This window comes from Carassius gibelio, chromosome A11 (genome assembly GCF_023724105.1).
Source record: "Carassius gibelio isolate Cgi1373 ecotype wild population from Czech Republic chromosome A11, carGib1.2-hapl.c, whole genome shotgun sequence".
NCBI lineage: Eukaryota > Metazoa > Chordata > Actinopteri > Cypriniformes > Cyprinidae > Carassius > Carassius gibelio.
The window spans coordinates 2764250-2791785 of NC_068381.1; the positions used below are offsets into that span (position 1 = coordinate 2764250).

Sequence of the window (27536 nt, forward strand, 5' to 3'; positions counted from 1 at the left end):
TGTCAGAATCGTTGGAGGTTGTCAGTGGACTTCCTGAAGGTGTTGTGTGGACATGATGTGCCTTCAGAAGATACACCAGATAAGTGAGGAGTGATGATGACATGTTTCGGTTCATTACTAGTTTATACGAGCAGAAACCTTACATGTGCACGAAAAGAAAGCACTTACATCAATGCCTCCATACAAAAAAAAAATAAGTTATTTCATGTCTAAAGTGTCTAAATGGTCTTTTTTGAGGTGGAACAATTTTCTGATTATGCATTAGAAAAACAGGAACATATAAAAGACAAAAAATAATGTTCTTCCTCAGTATTACAAATATCTCAACATCGTTAAATCAAGATACATTTACTTGATTAGCAAAATGGCATAAGATTACATTTTCACAATCGAAAAAAAAAAAAAATAATATATATATATATATATATAGGTTTTTTTTTATATTTATATATATTAAGTGACCTTACCCTTAAAACTAGAAAAAATGTAAAAAAAATAAATAAATAAAAATGGTTAAAATATATGTTTTTTTATCTGGTCTTCCCTTTAAATTTAGATTATTTTCTGGCCTCCAAGCAACAAAATTTATATATATATATATATATATATATATATATATAAACTATAATTCATTGAAAAAAAATCTATTAATATAAATAATATTTGTATTAATTATTTTGAAAAATATATTTATATTAATATTTGAAGTGTAACATACTACTAAAAATATATTTTTAAATAGATTGTATATATATATATAGCTATCATAAATACATATTTATAATATTAAGTAACATTTATGTATACTTTTATATATAACTTTATAATGTATTTTAAAACTGAAATACAATTGATATATTAAGATTAGTTCATATATTTTACATATTTTAATATGTTAATCACCAATTATTCAGACAAAAAGACATCATATCTGAAGACATTTTGCTTCTCAAGTAAATATATCTTGATTTAAGAATATATTTATATATTAATGCAGGAAAACAAGATGATAATACTGAAGAAGAACATGATTATTTGTAGTGTAACTAGTGAAATGGTGCTTTATAGATTGCATTACAGTAAGCTCTGTTATTTACTGTAAAAGTGAAGCATGCTTCCTCCTCTTGATTTTATTTTCAGTTTTATGTGTGAACCGACAGCATTGCTTTAAGACAACAGTTTTGATATTTAAACCTTTGCAAATGATCTGCCATGATTTTAATAGTTTGGTTTCGTTTGTAGTGTTTGCGATGTGAGCTTGTGAAACTGTCGTTGTGTTTAGAGTCCAAAAACGTCCAATAGAGTTGATTTTTTGTGTTTGTTTGAGCTGATTTACCATGAAAACGTCTTTAGTATGACGGATCTGTTGTGTACTTCCAGTATCTCTGTTATCCGTGTGGTATCCACTAGTTCACTAACAATAAATGAAGCGGTTTTTCTCCACAGATTGTATGTTGTATGTCCTGAGACGTGATGTTTAAATGCATCTAACCCTGGCTCCTTATAAGAGCTATGAAGGTTTTTAAGCACAGATTTGAGTAAAGCGGGGCTAAAGCGGTTGTGTTTGAGTTCCTGAGCTGTTTTAGCGGAGCAGGACGGTCGCGTCAGACGGGTTTTGCGGTACAGTAACGCATCTGGAGTGAATTCTGTGTGCTGTCGCTTTAAGCATGATGTTTTTACATCATCAGCATACGAGTGAGTTTCAGACATCTACGATGTTTCCTGGCCTTCTGCGGTGGACGTAGATCGATAGTTTTACACCCTGCATGATCTTTTTTTATCTCTAAAGTCAACATGAAATGCATTTAAACCCTTGTTAATTCTGCAGTATGATGCATTTAGAATATTATCTGCCATTAATCATATTAATAGCCTGCATGATGTCACATGCAAAAAAAATTTGTTTGTTTTTGTCTTGTTTTGCAATGCAGATCTTAAATCAAGGTATATTTACTTGAGATGCAAAATAATAAAGATATTAAGTCCTGTTTTCAGAAAAAAATTATCAAAATGAAGTGACTTTGACACATTATTCGTTTTTAACTCATCTTAATATATTAAATGTATTTATGAATGTGAATATAATAGTGTATTATAATATTAATGTGTTCACATTAGCTTGATACTAATCTAAATATATTAAAATGTATTTAATGAAATGTTTTTGTATTTTTTTAATTATATGCATTTTTGGTTTTTATATTTTCAGAAAAATTTAGCGACTTTATGCTTAAAACAAGAATAAATATAAGTGTTTTAAGTATTTTTTTAATATTAATAAATGACATATTTGTTTGATACTAATAAAAAATATATATATATATATATATATATATATATATATAAATGGTATATAAAGAAATTGTTGTGTTGTTCTTTTCTGAAAAATTTTGTAAATTTATTACGTATTTACGTTACGTTTTTTTATTTAACACAAATATTTTCTTGTTTTTAATAGAAACTCACTTCATTTTAATATCTTTTTCAGACTTAAAATTAAAAAATATATATTTTAAAGAAAATGCATTTTGATTTAAGAATTCTCCATATTTCTACTGAAAACAAACAAACAATAAATCATTTTTTGCAGTGTAAACCGATTTGATATTGAGTTCATGTTGACTTTCTTCGCTTCTCATCTCTGGATCAGCCAGTGTTTCTGTTTAACTCTTTCAGAACTGATGGCGTGTGACTGACTCTGCAGCTCAGTGAAGTGTGTGTGTGTGTGTGACTGATGCTGGTGTGTTTGCAGGATGGAGTGGACGGCGAGATGAACGGAGTGGCTGAGAGGAGCTCGAAGGAGCCGAGTCCCGCCCCGTCTCCGAGCGCAGACAGACGGGTCAAAGGCAGTCAGTCCAACACACTTCCAGCGAAGGGTCAGGAGACGCTGTCTGCGCAGCTGGAGGGATTCCTGCACCGAAAACACGAGTGGGAGGGACACAACAAGAAAGCCTCCAGCAGGTCTGATAATAACCACAAAACCATCAAAACCATCAAACATCGGACTAAACTTTCACATCTAAAGGAAAAATGCAAAAACTATTCAAGTTATTGACATGAAAAAGTGACACTTTTATATGGCTAAATATAGAATGTTTTCATGAGAAAAAATTGCTTTCATGAAAATGCTTTAAAAAAAATATTTACTCTGTAATTAAGATTTTGTGAATTAAGAAGTTGTGAATTAAAAATATAAAAATAAAATAAAAGATTGGTGTAGGTTTTTACAAGAAGGTGCTATTTAAAAACTATTCAAAATTATTAGTTATTGTTTATATATGCACAACGGAATTGCTACAACTGTAACTCAAAATAAAATAAAAAAATAAAAATGGAAAATACAAAATTAAAATATATTTTTTTTAACTTACTAAAACCATAAAAAAATTGCAAGCTGATATAAAATAAAATAAAATTAATCATTTCTAAAACAACATTTCTCATTTAATTTAGTTTGACTTGATATACTAAAATAAGTAAAACTACTAACTTTTTTATATTAGTTTTATATATATATATATATATATATATATATATATATATATATATATTAAGAAAGAGAGAGATTTTTTTGTAACAATTGCCTGTACTGTATATATTTATATATTTTTACTAACAGAAACAGAACAAAATGCCTGAACTTGAACATAAAAATGGACAGTATAATAAAATTTTTATTTAATATAATTTAATATAAATTTTATAATAAATTATATATATATATATATTTCTATTCATCGAATAATCCAGAAAAATTTAATATATCACAGTTTCCACAAAAATATGAAGCAGCACAACAGTTTTCAACATAGATAAAGATTTAGATTGTTTAAATCAGTGAGACTCATATATTATTATTATATTTGGCATTGGTGTTCATTCTGAACCTCGCTGATAATACTTTCCCTGAACATCTGGAAATAAGGGAGACTCGTGGAAACATAATCTTCATCTCATCTCATCGAGTTTTTAACCTGGTGCAGACAGTCCTGATGTGTGTGTGTGTGTGTGTGTGTGTGTGTCTCGTCAGATCCTGGCATAACGTCTACTGCGTCATCAATAACCACGAGATGGGCTTCTACAAAGACAACAAGAGCGCGGCGCAGGGCGTCCCGTACCACAGCGAGATCCCCATCAGCCTGAAGGAGGCCGTCTGCGAGGTGGCCGTCGACTACAAGAAGAAGAAGCACGTCTTCAAGCTCAGGTGAGATCAGGAGGAGATCAGATCGATGTTAATGAAGTTGTTCTGCTGTGACTGACGCTCTTCTTCCTCCTCACAGAGTTACTGATGGAAACGAGTATCTCTTCCAAGCCAAAGATGATGTAAGTCTGCTTTTATCATAATCACTTCAGCGTAACTCCAGCAATATTACACCGAGAGCTGATGATTGGAGTTCATGGTTTATTTTGGCACATGTTGTTTAGCGGCATCTTCTTGTGCTTCATGAGAAACTGGACCTTCGTAGGACAAAACTGATTAAAACTAAACAAGAGTGAACACATCTGATGCCTGAATAAATTAATTAATTATAGATTTTCAATTCAATTCAACCCTCAATCTATTAACTTCACATTATTAGATTTTATCATCAAATATGTAATTCATCTGCACTTGGCAGCGATGGATGGATGGAAAGATGGATGGAAAAAGATTGGTTGGAGGATGGATGGATAGATGGATGGATGGATAGATGGATGGAAAGATGGATGGATGGATGGATAGATGATAGATGGATGGATGGATGGATGGATTGGTGATAGATGGATGGAAAGATGGATGGATGGATGGAGAGATGGATAGATGGATGGATGGATAGATGATAGATGGATGGAAAGATGGATGGATGGATGGATAGATGGATGGATGGATGGATAGATGATAGATGGATGGATAGATGATAGATGGATGGAAAGATGGATGGATGGATGGATGGATGGATGGATTGATAGATGATAGATGGATGGAAAGATGGATGGATGGATAGATAGATGGATGGATGGATGGATGGATGGAAAGATGGCTGGATGGATGGATAGATGATGGATGGATGGATAGATGATAGATGGATGGAAAGATGGATGGATGGATGGATAGATGGATGGATGGATGGATGGATGGATAGATGGATGGATGGATAGATGATAGATGGATGGATAGATAGATGATAGATGGATGGAAAGATGGACGATGGATGGATGGATGGATAGATGATAGATGGATGGAAAGATGGATGGATGGATGGATAGATGGATGGATGGATGGATGGATGGATAGATGGATGGATGGATAGATGATAGATGGATGGATGGATGGATGGATGGATAGATAGATGATAGATGGATGGAAAAATGGATGGATAGATGGATGGAAAGATGGATAGATGGGTGGATGGATGATAGATGGATGATAGATGGATGGAAAGATGGATGGAAAGATGGAATGATGGAAAGATAGATGGATGGATGGAAAGATGGAATTTTGCAATGTTTATTTCATTTTATTACAAATAATTCCTGGTAATTAAAAATTGAGCTGAAATAAAATCAATCATTAATATTAAACCAAATTTAAATAAAAAAATATTTACTTTAAAATAAAATATGTTCAACTGCAAATTAAATGGCAAAATCACATTATGAAAGTATTTAAAGTTAAACTAAATTAAATGGAATTCATTTAAAAATTACAATAAAAGTATATAGAATTTTATTTTTTTTAAACTGCCATTATTACATTACAAAATTACTAAAAGCTAAATTGAAACAAATGAATAAGGTAAATAGAAAAAATAAGGCTATAGAAATAATTTTAGAAAATAATAAATATTACAAAATCAAATTACAAAATTACTGAAGCTTAAACTAAAATATTGTAAATATAAAAAGTAATTAACCTGTTAACTGCCACCCGGCCCCTCAGTGGGACACCTACGTTTACTTCACTATATTACAATTAAATCCTAATCTAATCATGACAAACTATATATCATTGCAAAGGTCTAAGACTCCTAAATAGATATTTTACCAATCTTTTTGTAATAGACTAATTCATGGCAAGAGTCCACCTCAAAAACCTACATCACAACAGGAGTTCTGACCTGTTTCTCTATCACACTTTAGAAATAATCAGAAATTATATATCACTTGAAAACATAAAAATCTCAAAATGCATCCTTTGAAACCCATTTTAAAATCAAACATTGATTTAACATGAAATTTGTACAAATTTAGGTTTGGATCATGCACTTTCAAGTCTATGTTAAAAAATGTGAGTGGCAGTTAACAGGTTAAAAATATTGAATAATATTATAAACTTTAAAATAATTTAATGATACTTAGAATTACACCTGTTCGGATTAAGAATTTAATTTCAGTATTTGACAAAAAATATATATATTTTTTTTTGTATGGCATTGCCTCAGAAAAAAAATCACTGGATGAAAAACATTTGAAGTTGTAAATAAAATAAATATTACTATTTTAGTTTTTCTACTTCAAAATCTCATGTTTAATTCATTGTGTTACTTGCCTTGTTTCAACACACTTTGTTCCAGTGTTTGTGTAGCACAGTGTGTGTGTATAAACACATCCAGATGTGTTCGTGACTGTGTGTGTGATGTTTGCAGGAGGAGATGAACACATGGATCCAGGCCATACAGAACGCCGGAAGCGGCTCCTCGTCCTCCGAGAAGTCCGAGATCACACCTAGCAACCAGAGCACCCCCGCCTCCAGCCGCGCCCACACGCTCCCGGCAACCGTCTCCCTGACGACCGAATCCAGCCCCGGCAAGCGCGAGAAGGACAAGGAGAAGCGCTTCAGTCTCTTCAGCAAGAAGAAGCAGTAGAATTCCGAAACATTCGATTCCGCTCATTCCCTTTCCGTTTGTGTCCGCCCACCTCCTCCAGTGATATCCCAGCATGCAAAGCTCACAAAGACGTCACACTCTGTGCCTGAAAGCCCTGCGAATTGGGTCCAAAGTTGTACAAAACGCAAGGAAAATCAAGAGTGTGTCGCGATTCGGGAACGCCGGCGATTCGAATGCCGTTTTTTTTACGCTCTTCCGTTTCTATCGTGTTTGATTTTGAATTCTGACTATTGCTATCTCTCGTTTTTTGTAACCGTGTGTCGTCGAGGGGTCTGGATATTTAAAACATTTCCTCAATTTTTATGAGGCTTTACGAGAGTCTCTCTTCGTTGACAGTGATGCTTCGAAACGATAAACCCATACAATTCCACGTTAACGTCAGATTTGCCTTTTAACGACTATAAGCTGATCAACTATTATGAACGTAGATTAACATCGGCCTTGTAGACTTGTGTAATGTGATCAAATCAAGGTGGGTCGTACCAAACGCGTACACAATGTTTGCTTTTCGTTTTTTCGTTTCGTTTGATTGTCATTTCTCTTGGGTTTTATCATAATATATGTTTCAAATAATTCTAGTACAAAAGAGTATAAAAACTAGATGTATTATAAACACTTTAAAGCATCAATGTTAAGTGAACAGTGGAACATTTAACGTAACTCCAGCTAAAAAAAAATATATACAAAATACAAAAAAAATATGAATATGGTTTCTTGCTTGTGGGCTTTAGCACTGAGCATTCTCTTTATTTCTCTTTGTTTTCTCGTTTGGGCTTCATCCCGCTCTCCTGCTCTTTGATACATAGTGCGCACCCCCTCCATCACGGTCTCTACTGTAATGAGATTTTCATCTACTGCACAATCAAAAGCTTCATAATAGGAATGAAATCCTGGCGTCCTGAGCGCTCAGATGTATGAAACTGCACCTGTAGACTTTAACCTTCCTGCCCTGTTAAATATGTGCAATGTCATTAAATGCTTTTAAACATTACACTTGTGTCATGTCGTTCTGGTGTGCATTAAATTGATCATCAAAGTCATCAAAGAATATAGATCCACTAAAATATGAAGCTGTTTTCACAGTATATTAGAATGATTTCTGAAGATCATGTGACACTGAAGACTGGAGGAATAATGCTCAAAAAATGTAACATTACATCACAGAAATAAATTACATTTTACAGTATATTCACATAGAAAACATCTTATTTAAATTGTAATAATATTTCACATTTTTACTGTATTTTTATCACATAAATGCAGCCTTGATGAGCAGAAGAGACTTATTTCAAAAACCTTACCAACACAACAGTCTCCATCCAAGTCTCATTGTGGTCTATAGGAGAAACAATTAGGGAGATCTCCATAATCTCTCAATATTAAAGAAATTTTGCTTTTTTTGTTTTTTTGAATGAGTGTGTTGCTGTAATGAAGTGTTTAGTTGCATAAAAATCAATCAAAAGATGACATTAAATGTATAATAATGACATTAAAATAGCACACATATTAGGATAAACCTTGTATGTAGACAGTAGGCTAAATATGGGTTGCCAAAGGACATATTCCAGTGCATTTGTTAATAGTCCTCCAGTAATCAGATCATTAGTGTAATTAAATTAGATTTTACTTAAACTCACTCCAAACCAAGACACTGAGACCATGTGTGTGTGCAGTGCAACCCTGACATTTTACTCTAAATACATTCTACAGCACATTTTTAAGTGTTTTTATAAACAAAATACTGATAATTAAACATCACGAAGGCTTTTTGTACTCATGCATTGATGTGAATGCTGTAACAGGAAATCAAGTTATTTCTGTGGTTAAATGTCCACTGCTTAAATTTCTCTAGCAATAAATTTGATTAAACTTTGAAATGTCTGTTGTCTGTTATGTCCCCGCCCATGCCGGAATCAAACCACGCCCTTATTCATGTATTCAGATGCGCTGAGCTCTTCAGTCACGTGATTCTGTTTAAAGCAGCATCCGTGGTTTCGGGATTTCCTTCCACTGGGGGATGCCCTTCCCAGCATCCTCTTCGTGACCTTGAACATGTCCACTCACAGAGTATAAAAACACGTCCCTCATCCAGCTGCCAGCACAGAATTACAGTGTGCAAGTTATTTTTTAATGCATTGCTAATGGAAATTTGTAATTCGAAATGCAACCGGAATCAAGCAGGAATCCTTTAAAATCCGATAATATTTGTATAAACAATAGCAACCTTTCAGCATGTTTGTTAAAATGTAATTTCATCCTACGTGATTCGTAGACGTAGAATTCACTTAGAATACTTAAATACATATATGTATTGTTTTTTAAATATTTTTTATGTTATATATATATATATATATATATATATATATATATAAACATTAAATGTTTTTATTTATTTAAATAATAATATATGCATGTATTTGAGTATTCTAAGTGAATTCTAAATCTACGAATCAATACAATTCGAATAATTAAAAATTTAAATAACTGTTTGATATAATTATAAATAAAGAAATATATGTAAAGTTATAAATATGTAAAGGTATATAAAGTTTATTTAATTACAAGATTGATTTAATAATCATGAATATAATTAAATGATGTGATTATTATCAAAATGTATAATAATTGTATTTAATTTTAATAAATCAAATTAAAACAATTTAAACGATTGAATAGGGCTTTTTAATATACTTTTGGTATCTCCATACATATTGTTGTTTACAAAATAATACAACATGTATGTGTTGATGATAATATAATATAATATAATATAATATAATATAATATAATATAATATAATATAATATAATATAATATAATATAATATAATATAATAGCAAAACGTCTCTCAAAGAATGTTGTTGGCCGAAGACCCGTATATTCAGCACGTTGGACAGCGAATGCTGGGTGCCCATGGTATTTGAAGTCATTTCGAACGGCTGTGCGGTCGCGGGGTATCATTTAGAACTACCAGTCCCATGATTCCATGCGCGGCGAAGCTTTCCCTGAGTGACGGTATCATCGGAAACGGGCCACAAGGCGTCGTAGTAACCAAGCCGAATGGCTTTCTAGAAACCAGAAATCATATTCTCCAAAATACTACGCCAATAACTCAACCCAAAGCGCCTTCACTCCCCCAATACTGCGCCGAGTTCGCGGTGGAAGGGATTAATCCACCAGAACCATCCTTTCGTGTGAGAAGGTTTTTGCGACTCAGAGCCGGTTTCTGATGATTCGGTGAGGAATGGAAGAGTTTACTTGAGGATCACCGGGAATCGAAGAGCTTTAGGCTGAAGTTGAAGAGCATGCAGGCGTTTTTGGGGAAGGTCTGATCGTCAGCGCGATGCCGGGCGGTCTAGAAACCACTGAAATCGGTTGAAATCGGGAGATTTTCTGAAATCCCGGAGGCGAACACGCCGGCTTCCGCCCTTTAGAGAAGATTAGCGTCTGAAGTCTCTGCAGTCTTTTAAAGATGTCCAGACCTCGGTGTGCTGAAGGTGTCCGGCTTGCACGAGGTTGTCGTAAACCCATTTGAACCGATATCAACTGCTAGAGTTGTTTTTAACGATAATGCGAAGATTTAGTATGCTTTTAAAGGCTTTTATACTCTAAAAACTCATGCAGTTGTTGGTAGGTGTGACCAAATATTCTACAAGCACTCCTGACTCTATCTTTGATTGCATTCCCTTTAATCTGGATCCAAATAGCCTATCAGGGTTTTCCCAACATTGTTGCCAGATTGCTTCATCATGGCACCCGTTGGGATCTTCAGACACCCTTCTCTGTACAGGTGACCCAGCTTGTGTTCCAGTTATGGTGCATGGATGAACTTCAAGAGGGCGTTGAATGGTGGCAGTGGTCAAAGATCTGAACTGGTGTCTGAAAGGCTGTAGGTTGCAACCCTACAAGAGGTTAAGCATCACCATTGTGTCTTTGACCTCCACAGAGCCCGCCCCTGTAGAAACACCACTGTTAGTTGGCTAAATGACAGTTTTGTGAATGCTAGACAGTTGCAGATCCTGAGAGCATGGCGGATAAGACGGCTCCCGGCTGTCAGCTGAGACTGGAGTGGATTCATGGATACAGAGGACATCAGTGCAGGAATAACCTGTACTACACCGCCGGGAAGGAGATCGTGTACTTCGTGGCTGGAGTCGGAGTGGTTTACAACACCAGAGAACACACACAGAAGTTTTACTTGGGACACAACGACGACATCATTAGGTATGAAGATGCTCTTTATATCAAAAATCACATATTTATCATGGAATTACCATGATAATGCAATTGCAATCTTTTAAGTATCATCACTTAATACGGCAATCATTCAGTACATGGTATTTATCAAAGTACCATTGATGTTTTTTGGAATATTATGTACCATGATGAAGCCATGTTTTTAGGACTTATACCATTGAAAATACCATTACAATTGCACTAGGTCTGATGTAAGTACCATGGTAATCATTTAGTACCGCTGTAAGTGACAAAGTACAATGATAACACCATGGTTTTTAATATGTACCCTGGTAATATGACGTTACTTATAATTTTTTGTAGCAAAATATGTTTTTCTGTGCGTGTGCAGTGGTTATAGCACTTTTTTTTTAGCATATTTATCATTGTAATGCCATGGTATTGTTTTAAAAAATTACAAGGTATCATATAAATATAATGGTAAATTAAAATGACAATTGGTGATACCATGTTTTTTTTTTTTTTTTTAATAGTGTATTTTTTAATGTGTAATGTTTTTTTTTTTTTTAAGCATGAAATTTAATGCATATACCTTGGTAAATTAATATATCAGAACCAATCATGATAACAAATACCATGATAATACCATGCTTTCTTATATATATATATATATATATATATATATATATATATATATATATATATATATATATATATATATATATATACCATGGTAAAGTCATGGTGTTTCTTGTACATTTACCATGCTAATGCCATCGTATTCTTTTAAATGCCACAGAATTTAATGCATATACCATGGTAAATTAATATATCAATCAGCACCAATTAATACCATGATAATATCATGTTTGAATATATATCCATAGCAATGTTATATTTCAAGGATTATGGTACTAACATCACAGTTTTTTCGATATTTACCATGGAAATGTATCATTTTCCTGGACAAGTACCACAGTGATTACTGGTATTTGTACTCTTATTATAGAATTTCCATGGTATTGTTTAAAGTAGAGTACCAGATTAATACCATGGTATTTGAATAATCATTGATGGTATATTATATATCATTATACCATCATACGATACAGTGTTTGTTTCCCGTGTTGTGTTGACAGTAGGTGTTCCTCTCTGATAAAGCGGTTTGTGTCCGAGACTCCTGATGCTATCTGAACGTTGGCAACCCTTTCAATCCACACATTTATCTGACCGCCGTCTCCCGGACGGATCAATGCGCCAACGCTTTACAATCTCATGCTGATTCAGGAATGAAATGGGGTTGATATGCAGAGACGGCAGCAGGATGACAGTAATAGAGGGCAGCCCTTGTGTAAAAAGCCTTTTTATGTTCTGTGGAGCTATATGGTTTTTGTCCTGAAGGGAGGATACAGCACACTTGTGTTTCTAGCAGCGCACAAAACATATTTCACTTAAACTAATAAATTTAATGTGATGCATATTTGTTAGTCATGCATAAATGAAATAAGTCAGATTTCTGTAATGCACTGGAAAATAAATATTTCAAATTAAAAAAACAAATATAATTGTGTTTTACAAGGAAATACTGTTTTTTTATACTTCAGAATTTCATGTTTTATTCAGTGCGTTACTTGCCATTTCTTTGTAATTAATTGTGAAACTCACAAATAATTTCTGAGTAAAAATTGTTTTTACAACCTTTTTTTAATATTTATCAATAAATCACCCAAAAAATACAATCTCTTACATTTTAACTAAATAAATAATGCTGTTTGCAAAGTTATCCATATTTTCACCATGTTAATAGATTTTAATTTAATAACTGTAATTGTTTTCACAATGAACAGATTCATGCTGATTCTAAGCAATTTGAATAGATGCATTTTGAAAATCATTTTATAATTTAAATGATCAAATACATAATTTATAATCAACTATGCCATGTTTTTATGTTTATTATCACATACAGTTTATTTGTTTGTATTAGATGCACATAGATGCATGCAATTAAATAACAAACTATGCTGAGTTTATTTAAAGTTAAAGTTAATTTATTAATTATTTTACAGTTTATACGTTTCTCTTTAGTAAATGCATGCATATGCATATAATAATAATAATATACTATGCCCTTTTTTATTTATTTAGTTTTATTTTATTTATTTACATAACATTAAGTTTATAAGTTCCTCTATTGTAAATGCATGCATATGCATATAAATAATAGTATACTATCCCCTTATTTATTTTTTTTTATTTATTTATTTGCATAACATTAAGTTTATTAGTTTGTTTATAGTCCAAAATGCATGTGTATTTTATATCTAATTCAAATGCATACTTAATTTAATAATATTTTATCTGAGTGAGCGTGAAAGATGTATTTTGTATTGATCATAGACTGAAAAATAATTCAAAATTATGGTGTATACTTTGCATCTAGCGTTTTAGTCGTGTTTGCATGAACATTTGTTATGTGGACTGTGTTGTGACAGAAAGCCAAGCATATTTAACGATACGTAGTCCCGTTTACATTTTCTCTAATGTGGCCGGCTCTGTTTGTGCCCGAGGGTGGGATGCTATTCTTGTCATCCGATTCCATTCACAGCAATTATCATCTTGCCCAGATCCTCAACAGACTGATTGCTCTGATACAACTATCATGTCTGTTTATAATGAAGTTTAACTGCTTGGTTAGAGTTAGAACACAGGTTACATTCTCCGAAGCAAGAGTCACAGGATATGTGCTGAATTATGGGATGCCGTGGTGTCTTGTTTTAGGCTGAGCCTGCAGATGATGGATTTGGTAATTAGTGTTAATTGTCTCAAAGAGTCCCATCGCCTCGTTTAGCAGGTCTCTCTGTAATGTGCATCTATAAACGGAAAGTCAAGTCAACTTTCACTAATACTAGTGCTCATAGTGATTTGTATACTAATAATTAAACTCACGTGTCTTGTTAAGGAGAGAGATCCATTTAGCTAGCAATTTTAACTTTTGAGTGATTGCTTGTGCAAAGCTTGTGACCTTGATGCTAGCTATTTCTTTTCGGTTGCCAGGGTGGTTCAATACTGTTGCTAAGGTGATCTGAGTATGCTAGGTGTTTACTAGATGTTTTGCGGTTATTATGTGTGTCAAATAGTGTGAGATGAGATACATGCAGAAAATTTGATGAGAAATTATTGAGTTTATATTGAGATATCTGACTTTGGTATCTTGAGCAAATCTGAGCACTGTTTGAGAATGGGTTTCTTGTTAACTAAAATTAAAACTATTTACTGATATAAAGATAAAAGTATAGTAATTGTGTGTGTGTGTGTGTATATATAAACAGGACATTGCGAATTTATTAAATGGTAAAAAGGTGGTTTTGGTGGAATTTATGTGTATAAAGAAAATGGGTCAGTTTTCATTTCATTTTGACTTTATGCAACGATGTAAATTTGATCTTCATTTAATCTCATTACTGTCTAGAAGTAACAATTAAGATATTAAAGCGTTCACATTAGTGATTTTTCTATCCTGCGGGTTGTTACTTGCACATATGTGCTGCGAACACACACACACACACACACACACACACACACACACACACACACATAATGTATCTGTAGCTCATAACAGCATTGGCACATGGTTCAGCTGCTGGCTTGTGTTTCATGCTAGTGGACATTGAGAGACTTTGATCATTCTGGAAGATCTCTGAACACACACACACACACACACACACACACACACACTGAAGGGGTTTTGCCATGGTAAATCTGCCTTTGATGTGTGTTTGAGAGGAAACTCCTGCCCGCTGCCCCTGATGGCAGGCGATGAAGATGCTAATATCAGCGCTCTAATGGACTGAAGTGAATGTCACTCACTCTCTTACAGTAATTCACTGTGTCACTGCATTCCCCATCTGCTGTAATGACACCATTATCATGCATTAGATTTAGTAAAGCAATAAACATGGTAAAGCTGTGTTTTTAGCAGTATTGTTATTGTTCACTAAACTATTCAAAGTCTATTTAGGTAATAATATTAAATAAAATTTTTAGACGGAAAAACTAACCAACAAAAAATTAATAATAATAAATAAATAAATAAAACAATCAAAATATATATATATATATATATATATATATATATATATATATATATATATATATATATATAAAAACATAAATAGAAATAACTTATAGAAGCTATTTAGAAGTCGTTTTTGGTAACTGAAATATTAGATGAAAAACAAAATGAAACAAAGAAAGAAAGTTAGAAATGTTGCCTTGGCAACTAAATTAACTAAATGAGATTAAATTGATTTCTCACAATTTATTTTGTTAAACGTTTTTGTTTAATGTACTCTACTCTACTCTTCTCTTCTCTTCTCTAAACTACTCTACTCTTCTCTACTCATCTCTTCTCTATTCTATTCTACTCTTCTATTCTCTTCTCTACTCAATTCTTCTCTGCCCTTCTCTACTCTATTTATCTCTTCTCTTCTCTAAACTACTCTACTCTTCTCTTCTCTACTCTACTCAATTCTTCTCTGCTCTTCTCTACTCTACTCTATTTATCTCTTCTCTTCTCTACTCTACTCTACTCCTTCTCTACTTTACTCTACTCTACTCTTCACTTCTCTACTCTACTCTACTCTTCTCTACTCTACTCTACTCTACTCTACTCTACTCTTCACTTCTCTACTCTACTCTACTCTACTCTACTCTTCTCTACTCATCTCTTCTCTATTCTATTCTACTCTTCTATTCTCTTCTCTACTCAATTCTTCTCTGCTCTTCTCTACTCTATTTATCTCTTCTCTTCTCTAAACTACTCTACTCTTCTCTTCTCTACTCTACTCAATTCTTCTCTGCTCTTCTCTACTCTACTCTATTTATCTCTTCTCTTCTCTACTCTACTCTACTCCTTCTCTACTTTACTCTACTCTACTCTTCACTTCTCTACTCTACTCTACTCTTCTCTACTCTACTCTACTCTACTCTACTCTACTCTTCTCTACTCATCTCTTCTCTATTCTATTCTACTCTTCTATTCTCTTCTCTACTCAATTCTTCTCTGCTCTTCTCTACTCTATTTATCTCTTCTCTTCTCTAAACTACTCTACTCTTCTCTTCTCTACTCTACTCAATTCTTCTCTGCTCTTCTCTACTCTACTCTATTTATCTCTTCTCTTCTCTACTCTACTCCTTCTCTACTCCTTCTCTACTCCTTCTCTACTCTACTCTACTCTACTCTTCACTTCTCTACTCTACTCTACTCTACTCTACTCTACTCTACTCTACTCTACTCTACTCTTCTCTACTCTACTCTTCACTTCTCTACTCTACTCTATTCTACTCTACTCTATTTATCTCTTCTCTTCTCTACTCTACTCTACTCCTTCTCTACTCTACTCTACTCTACTCTACTATACTATACTCTACTCTACTCTTCTCTATTCTACTCTACTCTATTTATCTCTTCTCTTCTCTACTCTACTCTACTCTACTCCTCTACTCTACTCTACTCTACTCTTCTCTACTCTTCTCTACTCTTCTCTACTCTACTCTACTCTACTCTACTCTACTCTATTCTACTCTACTCTATTTATCTCTTCTCTTCTCTACTCTACTCTACTCCTTCTCTGCTCTACTCTACTCAATTCTTCTCTGCTCTTCTCTACTCTACACTACTTTACTCTACTCTACTCTACTCTACTCTGTCTTTATTTGTAACTTACAGTGTGTGTCTCTTCTGTCCTCAGTCTAGCACTGCATCCTGATAAGATCCAGGTGGCCACAGGTCAGGTTGGGAAGGATCCGTATATCTGTGTGTGGGACTCGTATGCACTGACCACCGTGTCCATCCTGAGAGACGTTCACACTCACGGTGTGGCCTGTCTAGCCTTCAACGCTGACGGCCAGGTGAGTCCTATGATTCCTCAGTCAGTATAATGACTTCCTGCACGGCTCTCTTTTTTTATTGCTAAGTTTATTTTTAATTTATTAATCATAATTAAAGGTGCCATCTGTCATGTCTGGCAACAAAAAATCAAGTCATACTCCACATTCCATACCAGATGGGGGCAGTATGCCTCAATAAAGTGAATTGGTCTACTCTAGAGTAACAAACGAGAAACGGCATAGTCTCTGTGCTCCGCCCCTACTTTCACAACAACACTACAGCCATAGCCGAAGCCTAAGAGGACGTTTTGCCTCCAGAGGAACGTTGGGTGATGTCAAGTGATATTGAAACATGACATCTTCAAGCTACTCCCCTTCACCTTTACCAGTCAATATGTTCCTATTCGTTTTGTTCATATTACATTTTGAGTTGTATATACACATTATTTGAATTAAATTAATTTGACAGACAGCATTCTGTCAACATCATTGGTAAACATCAGACAGCTGATCAAAGCTAGCGCCAACCAACGTAACCAGAGCTGCCAACTCTCAAGCATTCACCGTGAGACACACGCAATTGACTCTTTTCACACGCTTTCACGCCACACATCAATTTTCTCACACACAGAAAAACCACGAAGCAAAGAGGACACGGAGACCAACAGACTAGACAGAGCAGGTTAGTTATGAAATAAAACAATGGGTAAGTTATAGCTAGCTAATTATCAAACGCAGCTACGGTTAGCCATCACTAACATTAGCACGTTTATCGAACAGCCTTCGATACAATTTCCATGTTATAACTTCCCGAAAACAAATACACAAACATATAAAACAAACTTCTAGCGAAATACTAACAGCATCTTACTTACCAATCCAAAAGAAATGTTGCAAGTTCGGAGTGGAACCTCATTTCTTTCAGGTCCATCGGTTTTCTCCAGCGATTGAAAGCAGTGCCGATGTTTACTCTGGTTCAGCTCCTTTTCTTATCGGATTTGATTTGTGTTTCCGAGCGCGGTTGTTTCCCTGTAGCGGGTGACGCTCTCTTCCCTGAACTGAAATGAAGTAGTGGGCTGTACTTTCCACACAATTGACATCAGGTTCAAGTACACGCCCACAAGCCGTGCGAGTTATTCGTGTATTGCAGGTTGGCTGTTGGATATGTTGCCCGCATACCGCCTCCCATGGCCGAAACTGGTATTACGACACCTGTCGGGCCGGGGCTAGTAATGCTAATGCTAATTAAGGTTGATATCTCTGCAGCACTATAACTTGACATTTTTTTTATGACATCATCGCCCTTATTTCTTCTCATTCTTTTGATGCGTGTAGGTCATGTTATGGATATTTTTACCTCAATTTTTGCATATGGCACCTTTAAGTAACATGGAAGCTCAATTGGTACGCTTCTGGGTTTACTATTTTTGATGCCTTGACCATTGTTTTTTATGTGAAAAAAAACACCTTAACGTTCATTTTTGGTTGAACTATCCATGATACATATTGTTGCATTTTTGTATTGCGATTATATTTTGGCACAATATATTGTTACACCCCTAATATTTAGTAAGTTTGTATCATTGAGATTCTAGTATGTTTTATTAATGTTTTAACATTAATTAACATTAATGTTTTAGTTTTTATATATATAATATAATATAATATAATATAATATGATATGATATAATATAATATAATATAATATAATATAATATAATATAATATAATATAATATAATATAATATAATATAATATAATTAAATCATTGTCGATTATTCCCGAACTAAATTAAAAAAAGAAATGTTGCCTTGGCAACTACCTGAAATAAAATAAAAACAATTATTTTATTTTATTTCAGTTCATGTTTATTTGTAATTTATTTATTTGTAACTTGTAATTATATAGTTTTTTAAAGGTTTAAATTTTAGTTTTTAATTTTACCCTGAGTAATAGTTTTATTAAAACTGAATTTTCTTCATTTGTGTTTGTAAATGCTTCCATCTAACCACTTATTTTCTCGTGTCTTGTGATTCAGCGTTTATCGTCTGTGGGACTTGATGCTAAAAACACGGTCTGTGTGTGGGACTGGAAAAAGGGGCGTGTCTTAGCCACCGCCACGGGACATTCTGATAGGGTAAGATCAGAATGCACTGTTCCTCATTACCGACAGTTAATTACATCAGAACTGCAGAGTTCAGCATTTAATTCATAATGCCAGAAAGATTTGGAAAACACAGAACAAGCTCATCCGGTCCTCACATCGAGAACTGTTTCCATTGCAACAGATGCTACAACTCAATGATGTGAATGAATAACAGCTAAGAGCGTTATGAATAAGATATTGTGCAATGCTACAGTACAGAGTAGCATTTCAATGCATAAGCTGTGTGTTACACACACACACACACACACACACACACACACTCGGTGTCGAGGGAGTCACAGCAGAGATGACAGAGCTGCTTAGTGAAGAACCACAGGCACCAGAAGACTCCCTACGGTGTCATTAAAACCCTGCTGCTCTTCCTGTCTCCCAATGTGTCTCTCTTCTGTCCCAGCTCAACAACTTCACTACCGATGAAATATAAAGAAATTTATATCTTTTCCAATTTATATTCTTGTATAACAAGCTTTTTCCAAAGTGACTTTTAATATGTGTTCATAGTATATACTTTATAAATTTAAAGAAACGTTAGGCCTATAAAAAGAATTCAGACTCATTACTAGTGACATGATCTACTGTTAAAGCAACAGGAAATGTGCTGTATGAAATGTTTATTTGCAGATAATGGATGCAAATAATGATTAGTTAGCATGATTATAAATAAATAGCTCTTGAGCTTGAAAGAAATTCAGCTGATTTGCAAAAAACAAAAAAAGGCTTATATTACACTTAGTAATAGTAGTAATATAAACAGATATAAAAGCCATGTTGAAATATAAAAAATGACACAACACACTGCAAACTTTTACTAAAATTCAGTTTAAAGCGGAAAATATACAAATACAAATTTTTCATTTAAAATGATAATTCTTATTTTAAATATTAATAAAAAAAACTGCATTCGTTTCTTAATTATACTCATTACACTGCTGATTTGATCCTAGTTTGAGAATGCTGAGTTTGAAATCAGCAAGAAATAGTTTCGATCATGCATTGTTCCCACTCTTTTTTCAAATGATGTATGTATGTATCACTTTTAAAGCATAAATATATAATTTGTACACAAAATTACAAAAGCTGTAAAATATCAAAAGTTTTGGTTTTAAAATTGATCATTTAACTTGCAGTCTGCAAAGCAGTGAAAATTTTATTCACAAAATAATGTATTCAGAATCATTCAGGAATCGTGTCTTTGTGTTGTTTTTCTGCTGATTGAGGGATAATACGTGATTTCTTCAGCTTGCAAATGGTTGCCGAAAGCATGCATGTTTGAGAAAAACAAACGTTATTTTTGGAATCAGTACCTCAAAATTAGTAAGAAACAAGTATTGGATTTTTTGCATTATAATTTCCATTATATTGTGCATTGTGTATAATTTTAGAGAGTTGTGATTAATTCAGTGTAATTGGTTTTAGTGCTGGATGTTGAGGAGGTGTTGACATGGTTATCCACCTGTTTGTGCTGCGTTGCAGATCTTTGATATTTCCTGGGACCCGTTTCTGCCGCACAGGCTGGTGAGCTGCGGAGTCAAGCACATTAAAGTGAGTCAAACCCCTGAGACAAGGTTCATTTAAACCCACACTCAGAAACACATAAAACATGCAACAAATTATTCCTCCTTTCCCTTGTTGTTTTTACTGCATTTTAATGCATTTTCATAGAAAAATATCATCCAAAAACCTAATTCTGTCTGATTTAGTCAACCTGTATGACTGTCCACTTAGTTCATATGTAAATGCATAGATTTCAAGCTCTAAAAAGAAAGCTTATGCATGCACAATATTTTAAGTTTGCTGATGCAAAAGATTTGCATGAGCAAAGGAGTTGATCTTCAGGCTTTCTCATTTGTCTCACAGTTTTGGGCATTATGTGGCAATGCATTGACGCCAAAACGAGGGATTTTCGGAAAGACGGGGGACCTGCAAACCATCCTGTGCTTGGCTACGGCGAAAGATGAAGTGACGTATTCGGGAGCTCTTAACGGAGATATTTACGTGTGGAAGGGACTCAACCTGACACGAACGATACAGGCGGCACACGGAGTGAGTGAAGCTCATCACACTTCCTACACCATCACTTATACACCTCAGCTGTGTGTATAGCATCTCCATTAAATGACATCTGAAGTTGCAATGCAACCCACTTGTATTCAGATATTCAATGCATTGGCCATTTGTTTCATGCATTTATAACATTAGTGCATATATCACGTGGTGGCATATGTGACCTGTTGCACATGCATTTGTAAACTCTCTTTGTGCACGCAGGCAGGGATCTTCAGCATGCATTCATGTGAGGAAGGCTTCGCCACCGGTGGACGGGATGGATGTGTAAGGCTTTGGGACGTGGATTTCAAACCCATTACTAAGATTGACCTCAGGGAGGCAGAACAAGGTTATAAAGGTAAAACATTACAGCTGGCTTTAAATCTAACAGGATCTTTCTCGCCCTTTTGAAATAGAGTTTAATATACTTTGTGACATACTCAAACATTTACAAAACAACGCTTCTATTTAGTTCACATTTACACGTCAAGTAACTATTTATTATTCAGGATTCTGACCAATTGTGAATTGCATTGGTTTGCACTCATTCTGTAACAAGGGTGCAGAGTTTAGTAGAGACGCTATGACATGTCCTTACCAATATCGAGCCACTTCTAAACTGTCCCTAGCGATAATTTTGATCAAACAATTAAATGTCTGCTGTTATGTTCCCATCAATCCCAAAACCATTACTGACCATGTTTCAAAAGTAAATTGCATTGGTCTTGATCCATTGCATTGATTTTAAACACAATACAGGATCAATAAAACAGAGAAGACACAACACGGCCTGCGTTATATCACACGAGTGACAGTTTTTCAGCAGATGTAAGTCTTGTAGCAATCAAGCTGTCTGCACTTTCACAGGAGAAGACTCAGATAAATCAGAGATCTCAGTATGAACTCAAACATTTCTCATTAAGTGATCTGAGCCGCTCTCCACACTCATGTTTTAGTTCTGTAGTATTACTGGATGAAGACACTGGGTTTGTTTATTTGATATTTGGCTGGTGTGTCCAATATAGACTTCCATGTAACATGTTTGTGACGCTTTAAAGGTTCAGTTTTGGTTGTTTTACAGCCAGTTATTTTATTATTAATTAAATTCGACACTGCTGAAAACAACAGCTTTTTACAGCTGATATCTGTGAAGATTTTTCATTCTCTATTTTACTCTCAATTTTACAAAGCAATTTTTTGTTAATTTTAATTGTTCAGTACAAAAGCTCTAAGGTCGTCTTTTAGGCGTGATGCTGTTTTTCTAGGTAAATTAACTTTTGGTTCAGCATTACTGGTTTAATTTCTGTATATGAAATTTTCTTTATGTCCAATGATATATTGATTAGTTACAGAATTATTTATAAAAACTATTGTTTATTATTATTATTATTTTTTTTTTCCGTTTTAGTTATTGTTATTTGCTTTTGACTGTTTCATGTATATAATATAAACATTAATATAAATTACTCATCCTACAGTAAAATATATATTTTTAAATATTTTTTATATTTATCTTAATTTTAAATCTATTTCAATTTGTAGTGCTTGAAATTATAATATTTCAGTTCGAATTTATTATGATAATTATAGTTTGTTTTTCATCTAATATTAATATTCATGTATTTAATTTTGTATATGTCTAATATTTTTTATATATTTAATTTAATATTTATGTTATTTATTTAATTTCAGCTTAATTTCAGTAAACATTTTTAATAGATATGGTTTTATTTATTTGTTTATTTCGTATTTACATTTGATTTATTTCCAGCTTAATTCAATTATTTCTTTATTATAATTTTTATTATTATTTCATTTTAGAAGATGATAGCAGCACTGTTTAATAATTTAATAATTGCCGATGAAATTTAATAATAATTTGATGCAGAAAATTGAATTTTACACAATTAATAAAAAATTAAAAACCCAGCAGATCCAAATTAAATAAAGTCAAGTTATTTTGTTACCAACAACTTTTAATATACAAAGGGACACATTTGTTATTCCTTTAAACTAGTTAAGATGCCTGGACACCAGCATCCCTCGGACCTTAGTTATAGTAGATGATAGAAGTTCCTGAAAATGAACAGGGAACATACTAGAGCCCAAATCCCAAACATAACCAGATATGTTAGTCTGGGCTGCTTGGATCCTATACTTTCTAGTCGATCTGAATCACTCTTTCTCTCCAGGTCTGTCCATCCGCAGCGTGTGTTGGAGGGCTGACAGGATCCTGGCAGGAACTCAAGACAGTGAGATCTTTGAGGTGATGGTTAGAGACCGAGATAAACCGCTGCTGATAATGCAGGGTCATTCAGAGGGGGAGCTCTGGGCCCTCGACCTTCATCCCAAACAACCGCTGGCCGTCACCGGCAGCGACGATCGATCCGTACGGTTAGTCCACACCTTCTATTGGATTTCAGTTCATGCCACAGTTCACACAGCAGAGATTATAAATGGAGCAAGACAGGCGGAAATGAAATGTTGTTTTGGTTTTTAAAAAAATAAACGATTGTCGATAATGATGATGAGCTCTAGACATTTCAAACTCAAACACACGATGCTCACAGTGTTTTCAGCATCGGCGTCTCAATTTATGAGACATTAATATATTTTACTTCAGTATACTTCACCAGCTTTACACGATAATAATTCTGACTGAAACTCAGAGAACTTTGGTTGAACTTAGGACAGAAATATAAAACTATTATATATTAAAATGTAATATTAAATATATAATATTATACAACCAAAATATTTTTTCAACCATGTTTTAATTGATACATTTCTATTGTGCGGCATCTTAAATGCAATGCTTTCTTATATTTATTTTATTTGATTTATTGTTTTGAGATAAACTACTGTCAGATACTCACTGAAATATTCTTCACCACTGACTGCCAAAATAAAAGTTTGGTTTTATTTAAATACATTATAGCAGAATTATAGTACTATTCTGTGTTAAATTGTAACTCTTAAAAGTAATATATTATTTTTTTTAAGAATATAATACAACCAAGATATTTTACATTCATGTTTTCATTTATACAGTTCTGGTGTGCATCAATTTATTTTACTAAAAAATGTAATAAATAAAAATGTTTTTGTAAATTAATTAATTGTTATATTTTAATTTGATTACCGTTTCATTTAAGAAAAACTGCCAATCGACTGAAACTAAATACACTGAAACTAAAACTAAAAATGAAATATCTACAGAAAAAAAAAGTTTGGTTTAACTTGGATAAATTATTACAGAAATAAATTACTACTGTGTACTAAAATTTATTTCTCAAAGTAATAATAATAATAATACTAATTACATTTTCTAGGAAACAACCAATGTATTTTTTCATCCATTTTTAATTTATACATTTCTTTTTGCTCAGCATCTTTTCTTACAAATTTATTTTTTTTTAATGTTTGTTATATTTTCATTTTTACATTTGAAAATAATGATTTAATTGTTAAAGTTTTATTAATGCATTAGATTAGACACTATTTTTAATCATAAATCTGCATTAAATAAAATAAAATAAAAACATAGAATGTAAATAAATCTATAAAATGGGGGGGGGGTGAATTTTGGGAAAAAATTGAATGGATTTATGGGGCCCTACATTTAAAGTTAACTACTCTGTGGAGAATTGTGAACAAGTTAAGTTAAAAAAAAATTTTCTCTAGGTCTTATATTTGGAAATCATTTACTTCACCAATAATGGTAATGAATATAAATGATAAATATCAATGTCATATAATATGGGAAAAATGTTGTAATATTTTTAGCCCAATTCGCCCGGCCCTAGCATGAATGGACACATTTTATGTTTCATCAAACATGCATGTTTAGACTGTGGAGTTTGTCCGAACACACGCTGATCGCTCGCTGTAACATGGAAGAAGCCGTACGCAGTGTTTCCTTCAACAACGACGGTTCCCAGCTGGCTCTCGGCATGAAAGACGGCTCCTTCACTGTCCTGCGTGTCAGGTAATTCAATTCGGATCACTTCATCATTTCAGCTTCATTGTTCACAAACATGAAGGACGTCTTGTTTTCTTAGGGACATGACGGAGGTGGTTCACATAAAGGATAGGAAGGAGGTCATTCACGAACTCAAGTTCTCACCCGATGGCTCTTATTTGGCAGTGGGCTCCAATGATGGGTTTGTGGACATCTACGCTGTGGCCCAACGCTATAAAAAAGTGGGAGAGTGCAACAAGTCCACCTGCTTCATAACACACCTGGACTGGTCCGTGGACAGCCGCTTCCTGCAGACCAATGATGGAGCTGGAGAACGATACTTCTACAGGATGCCAAGTAAGAATAATAATAAAATAATTTTTTAAATTTGAAGCTGTATTTTCTTTTTAAAAAATTCAGCAATTCAGCCAAAATTCCTGTTAATTATGGGACAGGAAAACCTGTTTGGAAACAATCAATATTTATGCTTTTTTTCACGAATGCATTAAAATTAAAAACATTTTACAGCTAATTTAAAGGAACACTCCACTATTTTTGAAAATATGCTCATTTTCCAACTCCCCTAGAGTTAAACCGTTGAGTTTTACAGTTTTTGAATCCATTCAGCTGATCTCCGGGTCTGGCAGTAACACTTTTAGCTTAGCTTAGCATAGATCATTGAATCTGATTAGACCGTTAGCATCTCGCTCAAAAATGTGCAAAGAGTTTTTAGATTTTTCCTGTTTAAAACTACTTTTCATTTTCTGTCGCTTATAGTAGTTAGAGGTAATTACGAGGTTAAGTTTCTTCTTGGAAAATCAATAATATTTCAATTAAATTTCAAAAGTTTTTTTTTTTAAAGTTTAAGTTTGAAATATATAAATGAATGAATTAATGTAAATGAGTGTATATTTATGCAAATACTTAAATGCTTATTAAAATACATATATATATGAAACATAAATATTAGCGTGTGTGTATAATGAATGCATTAAGTATTTATGCAAATAATTATGGGCTTTTTTTATTCCCTGAAAAACATTCATTTAAATTTCAAATGTTTTTTTTTTTCTAGGGCTTAAAATCACTTTTTGTGGGCACTTCTGTGGAGGAAATTTTTAGTTTCAGTTAGAGATGACATCAGGTCAAATTAAATTTTGTGTTGATGTTTTAGTCTAATTAGTGAGATTTGTCCATTTCAAGGTCTGTTAATTCCAGCAATTAATGATTTATTTAAAGATATTCAGTTGAATAAATTACAAACCAAAGATCTCTCCTTTTAGAAAATCTTTGTCAAATAAATGACATGACAAGATGAGCCTTATTTTATTGTTCATGTCATGCTCATACTTTTCCTAACTGTTGTTCTGTGTCTGTAGCCGGTAAATTCCTGCCGAAGGAGGAAGCCAAAGGAATCCACTGGATGAGGTGGACCTGTGTTCTCGGACCGGAGGTCAACGGAATCTGGCCTAAATATTCCAACGTCAACGACATTAATTCTGTGGACGCAAACTACAGCAATGCAGTGATGGTGACGGGTGACGACTTCGGCCTCGTCAAACTCTTCCGATTCCCGTGCCTTAAAAAAGGTCCGCTTGGTTTTGTGTGATCTGTTTCTGTGTGATCCGTGCTGAACAAACCAGTGTGCGCTAACAAATGTGATTCTTTCAGCTGCCAAATTCAAGAAATACATCGGCCACTCTGCCCATGTGACCAATGTGCGCTGGTCACATGACCTGCAGTGGGTTCTGAGCACAGGTGGAGCTGATCACTCCGTCTTCCAGTGGAGGTTTCTGCCGGAGGGAGTCATGAATGGAGTTCTGGAGCCACTGCTGCAAGGTGATTCAATCCACCGTTATCAAATCAATTAAATTAAATAAGTACATTGAGGGAGGATGTACTTATGTGTTCATTTACTGGATGATAAAATACTTTATGGTGCTCCTGTTGCTCAGTGGTAGAGCATCGTGATAGCAGTGCAAAAGGTTGTGGGTTCAATTCCCAGAGGACAAGCAAAATGACAAAACAAACAAAAAAAATGTATAGCCTGAATGCACTGTAAACAATTTTGGATAAAAGAGTCTGCCTAATGCATAAATGATGATAAAATACTTATTCCAGTTTATTGTGGGCTATGGAAACCTGTTTGGAAACAGTCCGTATTACTGCATGACTGAAATAAATGGGTTTTCACAATCGTGATACATATGGAAATGTTAGGTAATTAATATTTTGTGATTTTCAGATCTGAAAAATGTATCCTCTCCAAAGTGTTACTGATGGGGGATGGGGTGGGATTTTTTGAAAATTCATTAATAATTAATGGAAAAGTCATGAAAAATTATGACACTTTATGGTTCATGTAATTTTAAAAGTCACAGATAATTTACACAGATCATGAATAAAA

The 27536-nt window shown here is 33.8% G+C and overlaps 2 protein-coding genes across 8 annotated transcripts in view; both read left to right on the top strand.

The window, feature by feature from the left end:
- Positions 1 to 7857, top strand: part of LOC128022006 (spectrin beta chain, non-erythrocytic 1) — an 86402-nt gene extending 78545 nt beyond the window's left edge. For both annotated transcript variants that reach the window (XM_052609196.1, XM_052609197.1), the window contains 4 exons: positions 2753 to 2961; positions 4031 to 4204; positions 4281 to 4323; positions 6627 to 7857. In XM_052609196.1, coding sequence (XP_052465156.1) covers positions 2753 to 2961; positions 4031 to 4204; positions 4281 to 4323; positions 6627 to 6845 — 645 coding nt within the window. In that variant the 3' untranslated portion in view covers positions 6846 to 7857. The remainder of the gene's footprint in view (positions 1 to 2752; positions 2962 to 4030; positions 4205 to 4280; positions 4324 to 6626) is intronic.
- A 2047-nt stretch (positions 7858 to 9904) lies between these two features.
- LOC128022007 (echinoderm microtubule-associated protein-like 6) overlaps positions 9905 to 27536 on the top strand; it is a 46951-nt gene continuing 29319 nt past the window's right edge. For 2 of the 6 annotated variants that reach the window (XM_052609198.1, XM_052609203.1), the window contains exons 1-12: positions 9905 to 10755; positions 10877 to 11090; positions 16817 to 16976; positions 18994 to 19092; positions 20596 to 20664; positions 20980 to 21165; positions 21391 to 21526; positions 23361 to 23562; positions 25019 to 25156; positions 25230 to 25486; positions 26509 to 26718; positions 26801 to 26968. In XM_052609198.1, the coding sequence (XP_052465158.1) occupies positions 10713 to 10755; positions 10877 to 11090; positions 16817 to 16976; positions 18994 to 19092; positions 20596 to 20664; positions 20980 to 21165; positions 21391 to 21526; positions 23361 to 23562; positions 25019 to 25156; positions 25230 to 25486; positions 26509 to 26718; positions 26801 to 26968 (1882 nt within the window). In that variant the 5' untranslated portion in view covers positions 9905 to 10712. Of the gene's footprint in view, positions 10778 to 10872; positions 11091 to 16816; positions 16977 to 18993; positions 19093 to 20595; positions 20665 to 20979; positions 21166 to 21390; positions 21527 to 23360; positions 23563 to 25018; positions 25157 to 25229; positions 25487 to 26508; positions 26719 to 26800; positions 26969 to 27536 lie in introns of all 6 variants that reach the window. The other 4 variants (XM_052609199.1, XM_052609202.1, XM_052609201.1 and 1 more) reach the window with 4 other exon arrangements.